This window comes from Chelonoidis abingdonii, chromosome 2 (genome assembly GCF_003597395.2).
Source record: "Chelonoidis abingdonii isolate Lonesome George chromosome 2, CheloAbing_2.0, whole genome shotgun sequence".
In the NCBI taxonomy this organism is placed as follows: Eukaryota; Metazoa; Chordata; order Testudines; family Testudinidae; genus Chelonoidis; species Chelonoidis abingdonii.
The window spans coordinates 1,633,364-1,651,031 of record NC_133770.1 but is presented as its reverse complement, the minus strand read 5'-3'; the positions used below and the strand labels follow the sequence as shown (position 1 = coordinate 1,651,031).

Below are 17,668 nucleotides of genomic sequence, written 5' to 3'. Positions count from 1 at the left end.
CCCAGATTCAGAGTTATTTGTAGATTTACCCCCCCCCAGCCTGGGTGAAATGGGGGGGGGAGTCACCAGGGTGTTAAGGGGCACCTTACAATGGCGCCAGGCCCCTGCTCCGCCCTCTCCCCATTAAGTTTTGCATGACCCACAACACCATTCACGCGCAACCAGCTCCACCACACCAAGCTGCGCTGCTCCTCAGCCCGCTCCCTCGTTTGCAACTGCTCACTCCGCTCAACGTCCCAATGAGGCTGACTCTAAACTGCTCCTCTGCTGCAGCTGACCTAGATCTTCAGACTCCCCACTATAACACAGCACTGAGTGAGCTCAGCTCACGCTCTTATGTAGGCAAGCCGACGGTGCGGCACATATTGTCCAAACATAATTCAGCTCCACAGTCTCTAGATGACTCCCTAATGAATCAAAATTAGCGCTGCTTTTGACAGTGAGAGAGGAGGTGCGCAATTAGTGTTCAGACCCTCAAAAGGGGCCATAGCATCAAGTCACATCTCAGTCCCCACCTCTCTCTACGTCACAAGGTTTTGGACCCTCGATGCCCTGGATAATTATTAGCAAGTACCATCCTAAACTGATGGTTGAGACATCAATTCACCGTCAAAGCAAGTTCCCTACAGCTCCCATTCACACAAGTCAATGGCTGACAAACTTTTTTCTTTCCTACCTGCCCCAAACACAAGAAATAAGAGGCACTCCCAGAACTGGTTAAATTCACATCATCCAGTGCTGTGTGGGTTATGCTATAGTGCTGTGGAGTGCCAATGGAAATACCTTTCAACCACTACTCTACAATTCACCAAAACCAGGATGTCCGGGTAGAGCTCATCCTTGACTCTGCTTACACCTACCGGCAGGCAAAGTTAACCGAGCTCTACACTGCCTGGCTCAGGGTGTGGAACAATAATCCCACCCCACGCCAGCCACCAAAACAGCACAAACCCGCCAGCGCAGCAAGTCTGAGCATTTCAGGCGTCCGCCCAGGTCCGAGGTGGGTTACAGCTGTGCTTGGCATCCCTCATGGCCATGCGCTTTGAACTTTGTAGTGTAGACAGAGCCTCAGCCAGGGATAGGATCAGACCGGAGGAAGCCGGCAGTCAACCAGCGAACACTGGGGTGCCGGCCCTGCGGTGGCCCAGTCGACGGTGCTGCCTGTGGGGGGGAAATAAAAAAGCCCCTTTGTCCCCCCCATTTTGCCAGTCAGGGGATCTCAGTGCCCCTGGGTCTGTAACTGCTGCCCCCTGTGCCCCGTGCCTGGCTGGTCTCTGCTCGATCACCGTCTGCCAGCGCCGCCCCCTCTGAGCTGAACCCCCTGCTTTGCTCCCCCTCAGCCCCTCCTGCCCCGCTGCTCCCCCTCAGTGCCCCTCCGCCCCACCGCTGCTCCCCTGCTGGCTCCTCTCAGGCCCTCCTCCTTGCCCCTCAGCCCCCACCTGCCCCCCGCTTGCTCCTCTCAGTCCCCTCCTGGCCCCTGCGTGCTTCCCCCTCAGCCCCACCCTTGCCCCCGCTCTCCTCCTCAGCCCCCCGCTGCTGCCCCCTCATCCCCTCCTGCCCCCCTGCTGCTCCCCTCAGCCCCCCCGGCTGCTCCCCCTCAGCCCCCTCCTGCCCCCCTGCTGCTCCTCCTCAGCCCCCTCTTTGCCCCCCGCTGCTCCCCCTCCTGCCCTCCTCAGCCCCTCCTGCCCCCGCTGCTCCTCCTCAGCCCCCGCTGCTCCCCCTCAGTCCCTCCTGCCCCCTGCTGCCTCCTCTCAGCCCCCCCGCTTGCTCCCCCTCAGCCCCTCCTGCCCCCTGCTGCTCTCCTCGCCCCTCTTGCCCCCGCTGCTCCCCCTCCCTTTTGCCCCCCCCCGCCCTCGCCCCCGCTGCCCCATGCTCCCCCTCCCTCCCCCCCGGCCCCCCCCCCCCAGTCCCTCCGCCCCCCCGCGCCTCCCTCCGTCCCCTCCGCTGCTCCCTCGCTAGCCCCCTCCTGACACCCCCCTGCCCCCCCCTGCTCCTCCCTCGCCCCCCCCCCCCTGCTCCCCTCCTCGCCCTCCCCAGCCCTCTCTGCCCCCCCCCCCCTCGGCTGCGATCCGCCCTTTGCGCCCCCGCGCAGAGCGGCCGCGCAATCCCGCGAAGGGTGGCCTTCAGCAGGACCGAGCTGCGCATGCTCAGTGCACAGGTCCGTGTCCGTTCCTAGACGGCTGCGGGCTGCGCACCCTGGGGCCCGGGAGCTGCGCGGGGTCCGGCGCGTTCGGGTTCGGCCGTTGGCTTTGGGGTTTGAGATTCATGCTTGCGGGGGGCCGTGACTGCCAGCGGCTCCTGCCCCCTCCCGCCTGCCCCCATGCCTGACCCCGTGGGGGAGCTCCCCACACCCCCCCGTGCCGCTCCCTCCCCCCGGGCTGCCCCCCATGTCTGTCCCACGCGGGGCCGCTCCCCACAACCCCCGTGCCGCTCCCTCCCCCGGCTCGCGCCCCATGTCTTTCCACGCGGGAGCTCCCCCTTCCCCCCCCCTTCCCCCCCCCCCCCCTCGCCCTCCACACACCCCCCCGTGCCGCTCCTTCCCCCGCGGGCTGCCCCCCATGTCTGTTCCACGCGGGGCAGCTCCCACACCCCCGTGCCGCTCCCTCCCCCGGGCTGAGCCCCATGTCTGTTTCCCACGCGGGGCAGGCTCCACAACCCCCCGTGCCCTCCCTCCCCCGCGGCTGCGCCCCCATGTCTGTCCACGTGGGCCAGCTCCGCACAACCCCCCCGTTGCGCTCCCTCCCCCCCGGGCTGCGCCCCCATGTCTGTCCCACGCGGGCAGCTCCCACAACCCCCCCGTGCCGCTCCCTCCCCCGCGGGCTGCCCCCATGTCTTCCACGCGGGCAGCTTCCCACAAACCCCCGTGCCGCTCCTCCCCCCGTGGCTGAGCCCCCATGTCTGTCCCACGCGGGCGCTCCCCACAAACCCCCGTGCCAGCTCCCTCCCCCGCGGGCTGCGCCCCCATGTCTGTCCCACGCGGGCAGCTCCCAACAACCCCCCGTGCCGCTCCCTTTCCCCGCGGGCTGCCCCCCCCCCCCTCCATGTCTGTCCACGCGGGCAGAAAAACTCCCACAACCCCCCCGTGCGCTCCCTCCCCCCGGGCTGCGCCCCATGTCTGTTCCACGCGGGGCAGCTCCCAACAAACCCAAACCGTGCCGCCCTCCCTCGCGGGCTGCCCCCCATGTCTGTCCCCCGCGGGCGCTCCCCACAACCCCCCCGTTGCCGCTCCCCCCCGGGCTTCGCCCCATGTCTGTCCCACGCGGGCAGCTCCCACACCCCCCCCGTCCGCTCCCTCCCCCGCGGGCTGCGCCCCATGTTCTGTCCACGTGGGGCGCTCCCCACCAACCCCCCCGCTGCCGCTTCCCTCCCCCGCGGGCTGCCCCCCATGTCTTCCCACGCGGGTCAGCTCCCAACAACCCCGCTGCCGCTCCCTCCCTCGCGGGCTGCCCCCCCTGTCTGTCCCACGAGGGCGCTCCCCACACCCCCCCGTGCCGCCTCCCTCCCCCCCGGGCTGCGCCTTCATGTCTGTCCCACGCGGGGGCAGCTCCCCGATGGCTGGGGCCGTGCGGATTGCAGGAGGGACGGAGGGGACTGGGGAGATTGTGACAGCGGGCCCTGGGATTGCATGGAGGGAGGAGGGGACTGGGAGAGTTGTGACAGCCGGCTGGGGGCCGGGATTGCAGGAGGGAGGATCGGGACTGGGGAGGTTGTGACAGCCGGCTTGGGTGCCGGGATTGCAGGGGGGAGGGGTGGGACTGGGAGAGTTGTGGACAGCCGGGCCCTGGATTGCAGGAGGGGGAGGGGACTGGGGAGAGTTGTGACAGCCGGGCTGGGGGGCCTGGGATTGCAGGAGCGGAGGAGGGACTGGGGAGAGTTTTGACAGTCCGGGCTTGGGCGGGCCGGGATGCAGGAGGGAGGAGGGGACTGGCGGAGAGTTGTGACAGCCGGTGCTGGGGGCCTGGGATTGCATGGAGGGAGTGAGTGGCTGGGGAGAGTTGTGACAGCCGGCTGGGGCCTGAGCGGATTTTGCAGGAGGAGGGAGCGGGACTGGGGAGAGTTGTGACGCCGGCTGGGGGCCTGGGGATGGCAGGAGGAGGAGGGGACTGGGGAGGTTTGTGGACAGCGGGCTGGGGCGGGATGCAGGAGGGGAGGAGTGGGACTGGGGAGGTTGTGACAGCCGGCTGGCCCCGGGGATTGCAGGAGGGAGGGAGCGGGACTGGGGGAGAGTTGTGACATCCGGGTGGGGGCCGGGGATGGCAGGAGGGAGAGCGGGATTGGAAGTTGTGACAGCCGGGCTGGGGGCCGGGATGCAGGAGGAGGAGGGACTGGGGAGGTTGTGCGACGGGCTGGGGGCCTGGGATTGCTGAGGGAGGAGGACTGGAGGTTTGTGACAGCCGGGCTGGGCGGCCTGGATTGCTGGAGGGAGGAGCGGGACTGGGGAGGAATTTGTGACAGCCCGGGCTGGTGGCCTGGGGATTGGCAGGAGGGAGGAGTGGGATGGGGGAGTTGTGACAGCCGGCTGGGGCCGATTGGCAGGAGGGAGAGTGGACTGGGAGAGGTGGTGGTTGTGACAGCCGGGCTGGGGCGGGGATGGCAGGCGGGAGGAGGGGGACTGGGGAGAGTTGTGACAGCCGGGCTTGGGCCGGGGATGGCAGGGGGAGGGGGGGGACCTGGGAGAGTTTGCTGACATCCGGCTGGGGGCGGGATGCAGGAGGGAGGAAGCGGCTGGGGATAGGTTGTGACAGCCGCGGCTGGAGTCTGGGAGCGGAGGGGAGTGGGACCTGGAAGAGTTGTGACAGCCGCGGCCTGGGATTGCAGGAGCGGAGGAGCGGGACTGGGAGAGTTGTGACAGCGGGTGGCGGCGGGATGGCAGGAAGGAGGAGGGGACTGGGAAGTTGGAGGCGGGCTGGGGCCCGGGGATGGCAGGAGGGAGGAGCGGGACATGGGGAGTTGTGACAGCCGGCTGGGGCGGGGATGGCAGGAGGAGGAGGGACTGGGAGAGTTGTGACTGCTGGGGCTGCTGGGATTGCATGAGGAGGAGTGACTGGGAGAGTTGTGACTGTGACTGCTGGGCTGGGGGCTGGTGATTGCAGGAGGGAGGAGTGGGACTGGGGAGAGTTGTGACAGCCGGGCTGGGGGCCTGGGGATTGCAGGAGGGAGGAGTGGGACTGAGGAGAGATGTGACTGCTGGGCTGGGGGCTGGGGATTGCAGGAGGGAGGAGTGGGACTGAGGAGAGATGTGACTGCTGGGCTGGGGGCTGGTGATTGCAGGAGGGAGGAGTGGGACTGGGGAGAGTTGTGACAGCCGGGCTGGGGGCCTGGGGATTGCAGGAGGGAGGAGTGGGACTGAGGAGAGATGTGACTGCTGGGCTGGGGGCTGGGGATTGCAGGAGGGAGGAGTGGGACTGAGGAGAGATGTGACTGCTGGGCTGGGGGCTGGTGATTGCAGGAGGGAGGAGTGGGACTGGGGAGAGTTGTGACAGCCGGGCTGGGGGCCTGGGGATTGCAGGAGGGAGGAGTGGGACTGGACAGGAAGCTGCAAGAGGCCTCAGGGGCTTTCCCACGCAGACCCGTGTTCCGCTCCCATCTCCTGCACAGCACCCGAGCCCGGCTTGCCTGGAGGCTGGGCCATGCGAGCTGAGCAGTGTCCTGCTGAGGCCTTGGCTACAGTGGCGCTTTACAGTGCTGCACCTTTCTCGCTCAGGTGTGTGAAAAAAACACCCCCCCCCGAGCGCTGCAAGATACAGCGCTGTAAAGCGCCAGTGTAAACAGTGCCGCAGAGCGTGGCTCCCAGCGCTGCAAGCTAGTCCCCATGAGGAGGTGGGGTACGTGCAGCGCTGCGACCATGCTCACACTTGAAAACGCTGCCGCGGCAGCGCTTTGAAATTCCAAATGTAGCCAAGCCCTGAGTGAGCAGACAGGCGGGTGGCTGCAGCAGAGAAACAGGCACCCCAGATTATAGGGCAGGGGACACAGCTACTTAGTGGTCTGGACCTTGACCTGGCCGTGGCACAGTTACATACTAGAGTTAGTAGTTCTGCAGCTTCCCTGGCTGCTCTGCTCACCGTTTCCTTGTACTCCTCAGGTTGTTTTGTCTCTTGGCTTATACTTAGGTTGTCAACGTCTTGGGGCAGGGCCCATCCCTTCGTTCAGTGTATGTACAGCACCTCACAGGCTGCGGTCCTGGCACATCAAGTGTCCACAGGATACGTACCAAACCACTCCTCATAGCTTGGTCATTTTTAAGTGATTAGAAATTTGCTGGTACAATGGAAAGAAAATAAGGTAGTGCTGGGAGTGGGTGGATGAAAGGAAATTGTTTTTCACACCACACAAGTTAACCTGTGGAGCTCAATGCCACAGGATCTAACTGAGGCCAAACGTAGCATGATTCAGAATAGACTGGCCGTATCTATGGCTAATGAGAACATCAAGAGTCAATGTGGTGAGGATTCATGTGGGAAGGGCTATGAACCTGCCTGCTTCAGGGCATAAATTGACCCGTAACAATGGGGGAGAGGAAGGAGCTGACCCTGTGGGGAGATCCCATCTCAGATTATCCCGTCAGTGCCCTCTTCAGGGGTTGCAGTGCCTTCCCTGCCACTGCTGGAGATGGGCCCTGGGCTGATCCCATCTCGGAAGCCCTATGGCATCTAGCAGCCGTTGGACCGTTCCCAGGCCTGTTTGAAAAGAGGTCTTACAAACGGCCCCTTCCCAGACGGCCAGGAGGTGTTGGAATCGCTGTGCTCAGTGGGGCAGAGTGGTCTGGGGAACCTCCTGTTCTAGTGGGCATGTCGGCGCAGGGGCTGCGCAGGTCAGGCCTGGGGGGCATACAGGTTGGGCTCTGCTCTCACTCCTCGTTTCAGAACGGGGTCAGGATGCTGACCAGCGTGGTGAAGGTGAACAACATGGAGGTTTCCACTGAGGGCTCGGACAAGACCGTCATCAACATCAACGTCAGCCAGGAGTCATCGCTGGCCTTCCTGGTCAGGTCTGTGCAATGGGCAAGGGCCAGGCCTGGGACACCCCCCAGCCAGAGCCTTGCCAAGGGCTGCTGCCGCGGGGAGCAGAACGTGCTGGGAGTAAGTGCCGGTGTGGCAGGACAGAGCTGAGATCGTGGTGCCGCAGGGACACAGAGGTGCTTAGGGGGGTGAGCCCAGTGTGCAGGAGCGTGGCTTACAATCCGTTTGTAAGCACCTAGAGGAAAATCGGGTCTAAGGAACAGCCAGCGTGGGTTTTCATAGACTGTAGGACTGGAAGGGACCTCAAGAGGTCATCGAGTCCAGTCCCCTGCCCTCATGGCAGGACCAAATACTGTCTAGACCATCCCTGATAGACATTTATCTAACCTACTCTTAAATATCTCCAGAGATGGAGATGAGATTCCACACCTCTCTAGGCAATTTATTCCAGTGTTTAACTATCCTGACAGTTAGGAAAACTTTTTCCTAATGTCCAACCTAAACCTCTCTTGCTGCACTTTAAGGCCCTATTGCTTCTTGTTCCATGTCCTTAAGGCTAAGGTGAACAAGTTTTCTCCCTCCTCCTGATGACACCCTTTTAGATACCTGAAAACTGCTATCATGTCCCCTCTCAGTCTTCTCTTTTCCAAACTAAAGAAACCCAATTCTTTCAGCCTTCCTTCATAGGTCATGTTCTCAAGACCTTTAATCATTCTTGTTGCTCTTCTCTGGACCCTCTTCAATTTCTCCACATCTTTCCTGAAATGCAGTGCCCAGAACTGGACACAATACTCCAGTTGAGGCCTAACCAGAGCAGAGCGGAAGAATGACTTCTCGTGTCTTGCTCACATGGATTTGTCATGGATAAATTATCCCAAATCAGTCGAATTTCCTCCTGCGACAGGGTCCCTGGGTGGAGGAAGCTGTAGATGTGATGGATCTTGATTTTGCAAGACTCTGACACTGTCTCACGTGATGGTCTCATAAGCAAACTAGGGAGATGTGGTCCTGCCTCTGTGAGAACTGTTTCCAGCTGTGGGAAGGGAGAGGAGATGGGGGAGGTGGGGTGGGCGAGGCAGGCTGTGTTGTCCATCTGCTGACTACTGTGGGCGGATCTTGCAGGCCTGCCAGGTGCTGCTCGGTATCATCTGCGGGGCCATTGGCGTGATGCTCAGCTTCACGCCGAACACAGCGGAGTTCTGGTCGGGATCCCCGTTCTGGACAGGTGCTCTGGTGAGTTGTGCACAGTCCTGCCCTGCCACTCGGAGCAGCAGCCACTGGCTTCCCTGCTCCAGACCCCACTCAGGAGCCTGTTCCTGGCAAGCGAAGAGCCTGTGGGGCGGGATTTCTACAGCTGCTCCTTGGCCCAAAGCCAATCCTGTCTCCCCGGGCGTGAGCTCTTGGGCTGGGATTTGGGGGTCTCTCTGTAAAGCCCAAAGCAGCTTCGCAGCTGCAGTTCTTGGGCTCCAGTGGCTGCTGGGGCTAGTTAGAGGACCATGGCTCATCAGCGAGTGACCGGTTTTCCAATCCCCTCTGGCATGGGCCAGTCCATGTTCTGTCCTGATCCCCACCACGATGTGCTCCCGTGGGTCCCAGGGACTGTCGGCCGTCACGCGCCTTCAGCCCTGGCCCAGGCAGGCCCAGATGAAACCGCAGGGCTACCGTCTGCACAGCAACCCCTGCACCTTTGCTGGGGACTTTGGGGTGGGTGCTGGGGGTGAGGTCTCTCTCCTGGCAGCGCCCCAGCCTGCATGGCACTCACCCTGGTTTCCCTTCCGCAATTCATCATCTCGGGAGTCTCTTGCATTGTGAGCGAGAAGCGTGGCCCAGGCTGTGGGGTGAGTGGGTGCCCGGGGTGCCGGGCCTGGGCTGTGGGGTGAGTGGGTGCCCGGGGTGCTGGGTCCGGGCTTTGGGGTGAGTGGGTGCCCGGGGTGCTGGGCCTGGGCTGCTGTCTCCAGGGGTCTCTACTTTCCACTGAAGGGAAATGCCCTGGGGGTGGGCTCCAGCAGCCGGCTACTCCCAGCCCGACCTCATTTGCCCATGAGGGCAGCCGCACTGCCTGGACCCCAATGCCCAGGTCGGGGGGAGCAGGCCTGACTGGTGCTGGCACTTCTGGAAGGATGGTGACGAATGGGAAAGGGTCAGGAAGGAGCCACAGGGACAAGCCGAGGGCTGGGAAATTTGCCTCCCGTGAGGAGCTGCTGGAGCTCACTGGTTTAGTGTCCCCAGGGGAGGGGTCAGCAGTGCCGTGGGTGCGGGCTGGGCGGGGGAGGGGTCAGCGGTGCCGTGGGCGCGGGCTGCGTGGGGGAGGGGTCGGCGGTGCCGTGAGCGCGGGCTGGGTGGGGGTGGGGGCGGCGGTGCCGTGAGCGTGGGCTGCAGGTGCCCAGAACCCAGTCTGGGCAGGGGAGGGGGCTCTGCGGCAGATTGCCCTTGGCTCCGGCAGGCAGGGTCTGGATCAGAGCCCCTGGCTGGAGCTGAACCGGACCTGTCCCGACCGGGAATAAGGAGTCGATTTTCCCTGGGACTGGTCGCCCCTGTAGGAACGAATGACGGGGAGGCTGGTGTGTGTGTGTCTCTGTCACGCAGGGTCAGTGACTCCGGGCCGGGTGTGTGGCAGGGCCCTGCGGGAGTCCAAGTGGGGTGGGCAGAACAGTAGCATAGCTAGTGGGGTGCAGGGGAAGCAGCTGCTTCCTCTCAGCACATTTTCAAAAACCACACCTTAGGCGGGGTTACCATGGCATCAGGAGCGGGGCCCACGCTCTGCTCCCAAGCTTGGCCTGCCTGGCATCCCCCAGCCTACTGCATACCCCGCCTCCCCCCCCAGCTGTGTCTCCCAGCAGGAGGGAGACAGCTGATCCCATGGCAGGGAGGGGAGGGGAAGAACTGAGCTCCAGCAAGCTGGGCTCCTGCAGGCAGGCTTTGCTGGCTTCCCTAGTGTGCTGCATAAATCCTGCCCCCTCCCTGCCTCGCGGATTAGCTGTCTCCCGGCAGGAGGGGGACAGACAGCTAATCAGTGAGGGGAGGGCAGGGGGAAAGAACTGAGCTCCAGCAAGCCGGGCTCCTGGGGAGGAGGAGAGGCTGGGGCCTTGGGGAAGAAGGGGGTCGGTCTCTCTCTCTCACCAACAGAAGCTGGTCCAATAAAATATTCTACCTCACCCACCTTGATATATATTTACCCCCCCACACACACCCATATTACCTCACCCAGCTTTCCAGGAGTGAGCTTTCATGATGACATGGGAAGTGCTCTGACTGGTCCTGACTTCTCTGTATCAGCCCCTCTAGCTTGCACTGCAGCCCAGTACCTGGGGCCTGGGGGCCTGCAGCACTGAGACTCTGAGATCAGGGACTCACAGACCCAGCTGGGAGGGGAAGGACACCTCCTCCTTGGCCTCTCTCTCTTGCTATCTCCTTTTCCTGAGTGGCTCATGATACACAGAGCCAGCGTGGCTAGCTGCTGCATTGGGGTCTCCCAGTGCAGCCCCCCCCACTCTCTCTCCCCCATGCGAACCCCCAACAGACCCTGCCCATCTCTGTCCGATTGTCTCTCTTATGCGGGGGACTGTACCCCCGCCGCACCTGTGTGCTGCCTGCTTCTGGGGGCCACAGATTGCAGAGCAGCCCCCTCAGGAGAGATGAGAGGGGCTGTCTCACCAGGTGCGTGCACAGCCCCCTGGAGCACTGCTTTGTCCCGTTATATCCAAATTCGTGTTATATCGGGTCACGTTATATCGAGGTGGAGGTGTAATTTGATATGTTGGGTGACTCCTTTTTTTATGTGTTTGCTCCCCCTGATGTTAGAACCTGGCTACGCCACTGGGGCAAAACAGTCCTGGTGCCGGGAATCTACAAAACCCCTTCTACTGTGTGTCGGGGTGGGGGGGAGTCAGACTGCCCTGATGCCCCTGTGACGGTGCTGCCCGTGTGAGCCAGCTGAGGTCACTCAATCAGGGTGAACTGCAAACAAAAGAGGGCAGACAAATCCCAGACACTGGTGGTTATTCCAGTACTGGGATTTACCAACCAGCACAAAACAGCTTCTGTAGTACCTCACTGGTTACTTAGAAGTTTGAACCATGCAGTCCCCTTAAAGTGCCCAGCCTCAGGCCTCCGTCCAGACACACTTCTCAGATATGATGATGATTCCTGAAATCTTACTTCATCATATAAAAGAAAAGGTTCTTCCAGTCCCAAAGGATCAGCCACATACCCAGGTCCAATTATAACTTAGATCTTACCCACAATACACGCTACGGCCAATTCTTATTAATTAAGCTAAAATTTATTAAAAAAGAAGAGAGAGAGAGAGTTGGTTAAAAGATCAATATACAGACAGACTTGAATTCAGTTCTTGAGGTTCAGATACATAGTAGAGGTGAGCTTGTAGTAGCCAAAAGTCCTTTTAGAAATAGTCCAGAGGTCATAGTCCAATGTCCATATTCAGGGTGACTCCAGTCAATGACTGGGGGCGGGTGCGGGGGCGGATTCTCAATCCTTGTGGACTTAAGGTTTCCCTCTGAAACCCAGCAGATCTGAGCATGAAAGCAGGATCGTGTCCCAGGTTCTTATACATTTCCAGCAGCCTTTTGGCTGAGAAACAATCGGCTTAGACTCCTTCTCCAAACATCCTGGCTATTAGCACAGAGTAATTTATCCATTAAACCAGTTCAGATAACAGGTGACCACAACCTTCAAGAGACACATAGACACTAAATCCTTATTTCACCCAAGTATCATCTTAAATGCTAATATTCCTTTTTTGATCTTTGAATTAAAGCTATAGCAATAGACAAGACTTGTTTGCTTACATCCCAAGACCTGAGCAAACACCTCCCCTTCTACCTCTAACAATGCAGACTTGCATTTCAAAGCTCTGCTCATTTACAGGTCTTGCTAACCAGTCCTTAAGGTTCACCCCTGGGTCAGGTCAGTGGGTGAGGTGAGTTAATTAACTCTTTCTGGCCCTGTCACCTTTCAATGAGATATTATATTATACTCATAATGTCACAGCCCCCACCCTCTTTTCACACTTCTGTACACCTATCCCCAGGGTCTCCGATGCCCCCCCCATGGGCCCTGCTCCCTCAGTAGCACCCTGTCTGCTGGTGGAAGGGGCTGCGCAGCCCCCCACCCTGTGGTGTCGCCTCCATCCTTGCAGCCTGGGGCTGGGCCGGAGGAGAGGCGAGGCCCGTGCCTCACCCATTGGGTCTCCTCCCCCTCAGGTCTGGCTCGCCTTGTTGCTCACCCTGTCCAGCGCTGTCTCGGCCACCGTGGCTGTGATCGTGGGAGCACAGAACGTGGCATGGGATTTCCCCCTCGCCAGCAGCCCCTACCTGTGTGACTCGGTCCCATCCCTGCCCTCAGACTCCGATGACTCCTGGAGGCAGCGCAACTGCAGGAGAGAGTTCAGGCACTTTGAGGTGAGCAGCCTCCCCTGGTGCGGTCACCACAGCACCCCCGGCCCCTCACGCTGCAGCAATAGGACCCCTCTCCGCAGGTGCCAGCAGGGGCTGGGCTGTCCCTCGCCCCAGCCAGCTGAGGACCAGCTTGGGGCGGCATGCCGCGGGGGGCGCTCTGTCGGTTGCCGGGAGGGCGGCAGGTGGCTCTGGTGGACCTCCTGCAGGCGTCCCTGCAGAGGGTCCGCTGGTCCTGCAGCAGAGCGCCCACCGCGTCGTGGCGCCGTGCTTGGGGCGGCAAAATTGCTAGAGCCAGCCCTGGAGACACCCCCCGCCTCAGCAGCTCTGCATGGGACCCACAGGGCCTGGAGCCTCTGCAGGGGCTGTGACCTTCCAGCTGGCCAACGCTCACTTCCAGGGATGCTATTTCCTGCCCCAGAGACCCAGTGCAGAGGAGGGTCACCCCTCACCTCCCAGTGTCCCCAGGCTGAGGGGGCTCCCCGCCCCTAGTGTCCCTGTGCAGAAGAGGGTCACACACACCCCTATGGAGAGGCTCAGTCTGGCAGGATGTCCGGGTCACTGAGAGGCAGAGTTTAGCCAGTGGGACGTGCGTCTCCTCCTGCAGGAGTGGGAGGCCGCTGTGTTATAGTGATCCGAGCCTCAGGACTCCTGGGTTCTATCCTGACTCTGCCACCAGCTGCCACGTGACCTTGGGGCTGGGTCCCTCCCCCTGATCGCGGTGGTGCTGGGCGAGGCTTGGCTGGAAGGATCTGATGCACAGGCTCCGTACTGCCCCTGGGGACAGCCCCCGAGATGGCCTCCACGGGGCTTGCCCCCCAGCAAGGAGCATGGGAATTAGAATGAGACTCATGGGGCTGAAATGAGGGACCAGTCCCTGCAGCTCCCAAGCCCAGCCAGGCCCCCCTGCTTGCTAGTGCTGGCCTGGTAGCAGTCTCCAGGCAGAGCCCCCACTGTGCACGCTGCTCTGGTGGTTCCAGCCGCTGTCTGAGCATGGAGCCCTCAGAGCTGGCTGGCTCCCGTCACGGGCAGGGTAGGACCCCATGACTGTGATGCTGCCTGTCCCCTCCGCTGTTCCCTGAACCTGTTCCTGGGTGTGCGGCTGCTGCTGCTGCTGACCATGGCCACCGGCCTCTGCATTGCCTTCTACTCCTTCCTCTGCGGCTGCTGTGCCCTGTGCTGCAGGAAGCAGGTAATGGGGGAGGCTGACTGGGCCCCAGATGATCTCCTAGCAGCTGGGGGCCCCTGGCCTAGGGGATTCCCTCTGCCTCCCCAGGGCTGGCATGAGGGTTGGTGGGTTAGTGATCTGGGGAGACGCACCCTAATGTTGTATGGGGGTGGCAGGGGAGGAGACGTCCCAGCAGGGCTCCTGAGTAGCTGAGATGACCCCTCCGTGGGCTGCTGTGGAGATCCAGGAGACTCTCCCCCCGCCCCCGGCTTGAATCAGGGAGCAGTGGGCCCGTTGCCCTGTCAGTGCCAGCTACTGAAAGCTGCGGTGTAACCTGACGTGCCAGGCTCAGTACAAAATAGGTGGAGCAGAAAGCGCTGTCTGAGTGGCTGGCAGTGCCTTCCCCCCGCCCCTTTCAAAAGAGAACTGGATAAATTCATGGTGATTAAGTCCATAAATGGTTATTAGCCAGGATGGGTAAGGAATGGTGTCCCTGGCCTCTGTTTGTCAGAGGGTGGGGATGGATGGCAGGAGAGAGATCACTTGGTCATTACCTGTTAGGTTCACTCTCTCTGGGGCACCTGGCATTGGCCACTGTCGGCAGACAGATACTGGGCTGGATGGACCTTTGGTCTGACCCGGTACGGCCGTTCTTATGTTTATGTGGGGTATCCCCATCCCGTTAGCATCACAGGCTACTTGTGATAACAGAAGGGTGCAGGCAATCCCGGGGAGCCCTTTCTGCTCCTCCTCCTGGCCCTGCCTGTCTTCCCAGCCCAGCCCCTGGCGCATGGTCTGAGCCCCCAGGCTGGGAGACCCTCAGTGTCCTGGGGGGCTTGGGAGCAGCAGAGCAAGAAGGGGTCAGGACCTGTCTGCTCACTGGCTTCTCCTCAGCAGAGGGGCTCAGGCCACAGCAGGACTCTCCTCTCTGCCCGTGGGGGCCTGTGCCAGCCCAGTGGCGGGGGAGAAGCTTGCCCAGGTTGTGTGGTCTGTGGCAGTGCAGAGCTATGGGCACTCTTGCCCTCAGCTGGCTGCGCTATTCGGTGCTGGAGCCCTGAGCCCACTGAAGCCCTAATCCTTTGCCCTGCTTTCAGGAGGGGGCCGAGGCGGCAGGGAGCAAGGAGCCGCTACTGGCCTCTGACTCCATCCTCCCACCGGACAAGGAGAAAAGCCAGGATATCTGAGCTCCCAGCCAGGCTCCAGCTTCGCTCTGCCTGGTAAGCGCTCACCTCCCCTCCATATTTGTGAGGATGAACTGGCTTGGCTAAACCCAGTAGAGCCAGATCATACAATTCAGTGGGATACGTCAATGTGTGTTAAAACAGCACTGGAGTGGAGATCAAATGCATCATGGCTAAGGCTTTCAAAAGTCCTTTATCCTTTACCCAGCAAACACAGCTTCTTGGAGAATTAGAAAAGGACCCCAAGCTTGTTTACCACATTGGCCTCACTCCTGCTAAACTATCTGACCCGGTGGAAAATAATCCTCTAGTTGCTATAGAAATGTTGCTTAAACTAATGCAGTCCAGTCAGATAGCAGAGTATTTTTCTGTCCTGGTCAACATGGACATGTCTTTACATTCAGTGGAAGTTGTAAATCAGCTTACTACAGCAGCTGATCTCCCTCCTGAATTTATTCACCTTTATATCTCCAATTGCATCTCTACCTGTGAACAGATTTAAGGATAAATACATGCAGAACCGCCTGGTATGTCTCATTTGTATCTTTCTCCAATCCTTGATCCGGAACAAAATTATTAATGTACAGGGCTTGTTTGCAGAAGTGCAGGCATTTTGTATTGAGTTCAGTCGGATAGGAGAAGCAGCTGGCCTTTTCAGATTGTTCAGGACACTGGATACTGGGGAAAATCCGTCAGAGGCAAAGGCTTCAAAATAAGACCCTTTCAAAATTTGGCGAAACAGCGGTCAGCTGAATGTTCTGTATCATTACTTTTTTGTGTATAAATTTTAAACTTAGAATAAAAAAAAACCAAACGCTCTGCACAGCCTGCATCCCTCCCGCACCACCCGCCTCCCTCTCCTGGCTCTGGAGCTGGGGCTCCCCTCTCTTCCCCCTCGTGCACTAACTGTAGCCAGGTACTAGATGTGCCGGAGCAGAGAGCGGGCGGATTTGACCTGGGAATGTTGCAGGGGAATCACATTGGGGATGAGAAGGAAGCTACCAGCTGTAACCCGAGCCAGGAGGGAAGTGGGGAGAAGTGACACCTTCTGCCTGTGAATGACTACAGAACCAGTTTCTCCTCCCTTGGTTTTCACACCTCAACTGCTAGAACAGGGCCTCATCCTCCCTGATTGAACTAACCTCGTTATCTCTAGCTTGCTTGCTAGCATATATATACCTGCCCCTGGAAATTTCCACTACATTCATCTGACGAAGTGAGTATTCACCCACGAAAGCTCATGATCCAAAACGTCTGTTAGTCTATAAGGTGCCACAGGATTCTCTGCTGCTTTTACCTTCTGCCTGGGAGACTGAACAAAGGAGAGGAGGAGGAGCAGAGGGGAGGGGGGAGAAAGCTGCTGGAGGAATTTTTAGCTTGCATTTGGGGCTGCGGGGTGCAATACTGGGATCCCCAGGCTGGGGTCTAAGCTCCCTGAACCCCCCCAGGAGGACTTGATTGAGGGGTTCTGGTTGTACCTACCCACTCCGCTTGGGACTGTGTCCTGTCATCTCATAAACCTGTTTTGCTGGCAGGCTGAGAGTCCCAGTGAATCGCAGGAAGAGGGATGCAGGGCCCTGACTCCCCCACACTCCGTGACACTAGGGCGAGAGTCTTTCCAGGCCCTGCTCTGAACAGGGCAGCCAGCTGCTTGGAAATAAACCGTCTGTCGTGAGTGTCTGTTTTTGCTGGTCCTGCGGGATCTCTGGCACGTGCAGGGAGGAGCTGTGTGTGAACAAGAGCCCAGGACCCTGCACGCAGGCTGCCCTGCACCTTCAGCCTTTGCAGCAGGGGAGGAAACGAATGGCAAAAGGGCCATGCAGAGTGACTGATAGCGCTGCAAAGAAGAATAGATACCAGGAGTCCTGGCTCCCAGTACCCGCTGCCCCCCTGCTCTTACCACTAGACCCTACTCCCCTCCTAGAGCCAGGGAGAGAACGCGGGAGTCCTTCCCCACTAGCTCTAACCAGTGAACTCCACTCCTGTCCCAGACCTCAGGAAAAATACACCCCTGATACGTGCTGCTGCCCAAAGCCTGATGCCACCAGAGGGCCATCGCCAGCTGGGTTACGTCGAGGTGGGTTGAAGAGCAGAGAGGGGGAAGGGCTCTGAGCCGGGACTGACGGGGTTGGAAGGAGTCCCCAGTGGGCAGCTCTTGTCAGCACTTGCCCAAGGCCGGGTTCCAGGCACTGTCCTGGGACACAGTGCGAAGGATACAGGGAAAGCAAGATGGCTCTTGAGATCACTCAGTGCGGCGAGTGGCCGAGAAGTGGCTTTGCTGGGGTGCAGCGAGTGTTCCCAAGGGGTCAGGTCCCTGTCCCTGCAAACTGCAGCAGTGTTCAGCTGTCCACCCCGGGCCAGGCCAGCTTGGGAGCGCGGCGCTAGGGGGTATCTGAGCCATGTGGCCGTGGACCGGCACCGAGCAGCGCGGCTGGCAGTGCGCATGGGATATAAACGGGGTCATGGCTCCGCTGAAAGGCAGGAGCCGTGCTCTCTGCTACTCCCCTGGGCCATGGCACTCGTGCCTGTGCTTTCTGGCAGGGCACAGCTTGCCAGCCCTGCAGTGCCGGCTGGGAACAGGGACTGCACCGTGCTGCCCATTTCAAGAACCTGTTCTGGGGACACTGGGCTTCCCGCAGGGGCCAGGCCAGCACCCGTCCCACTAACGAGCCCTGTCCTAGTGCGAGCAGGCCGTGAGAGCCAGGCAGGGCTTGTGGAGCAGTCAGCAGCAAGGAGGTGCCCCTGGCCCCCATGGTCAGACACCACATGGTGTTACCCTGTTACTCCCCCTCCAATGATGGTCCTGAAACAACCCTCCCTCCCTCCTGGCTACCACTGCTCAAACCGCGTGGGGAGCTGCTGGCTTCCCCCTGCCCCAGGGCTGGCGATGCCATCAGCTCCTGCAGCAGGACCATGGCACCCAAACACAGGGGCTGGCAGGTG

The 17,668-nt window shown here is 60.5% G+C and overlaps 1 protein-coding gene across 1 annotated transcript in view; it reads left to right on the top strand.

The window, feature by feature from the left end:
• The window catches only part of LOC116818212 (transmembrane protein 176B-like), a 39,593-nt gene extending 24,641 nt beyond the window's left edge, over positions 1 to 14,952 (top strand). The window contains exons 3-8 of the mRNA XM_075063416.1: positions 6,867 to 7,082; positions 8,085 to 8,196; positions 8,745 to 8,800; positions 12,185 to 12,381; positions 13,457 to 13,568; positions 14,639 to 14,952. Of these exons, the coding sequence (XP_074919517.1) occupies positions 6,867 to 7,082; positions 8,085 to 8,196; positions 8,745 to 8,800; positions 12,185 to 12,381; positions 13,457 to 13,568; positions 14,639 to 14,728 (783 nt within the window). The 3' untranslated portion in view covers positions 14,729 to 14,952. The remainder of the gene's footprint in view (positions 1 to 6,866; positions 7,083 to 8,084; positions 8,197 to 8,744; positions 8,801 to 12,184; positions 12,382 to 13,456; positions 13,569 to 14,638) is intronic.
• The last annotated feature ends 2,716 nt before the right edge of the window (positions 14,953 to 17,668 follow it).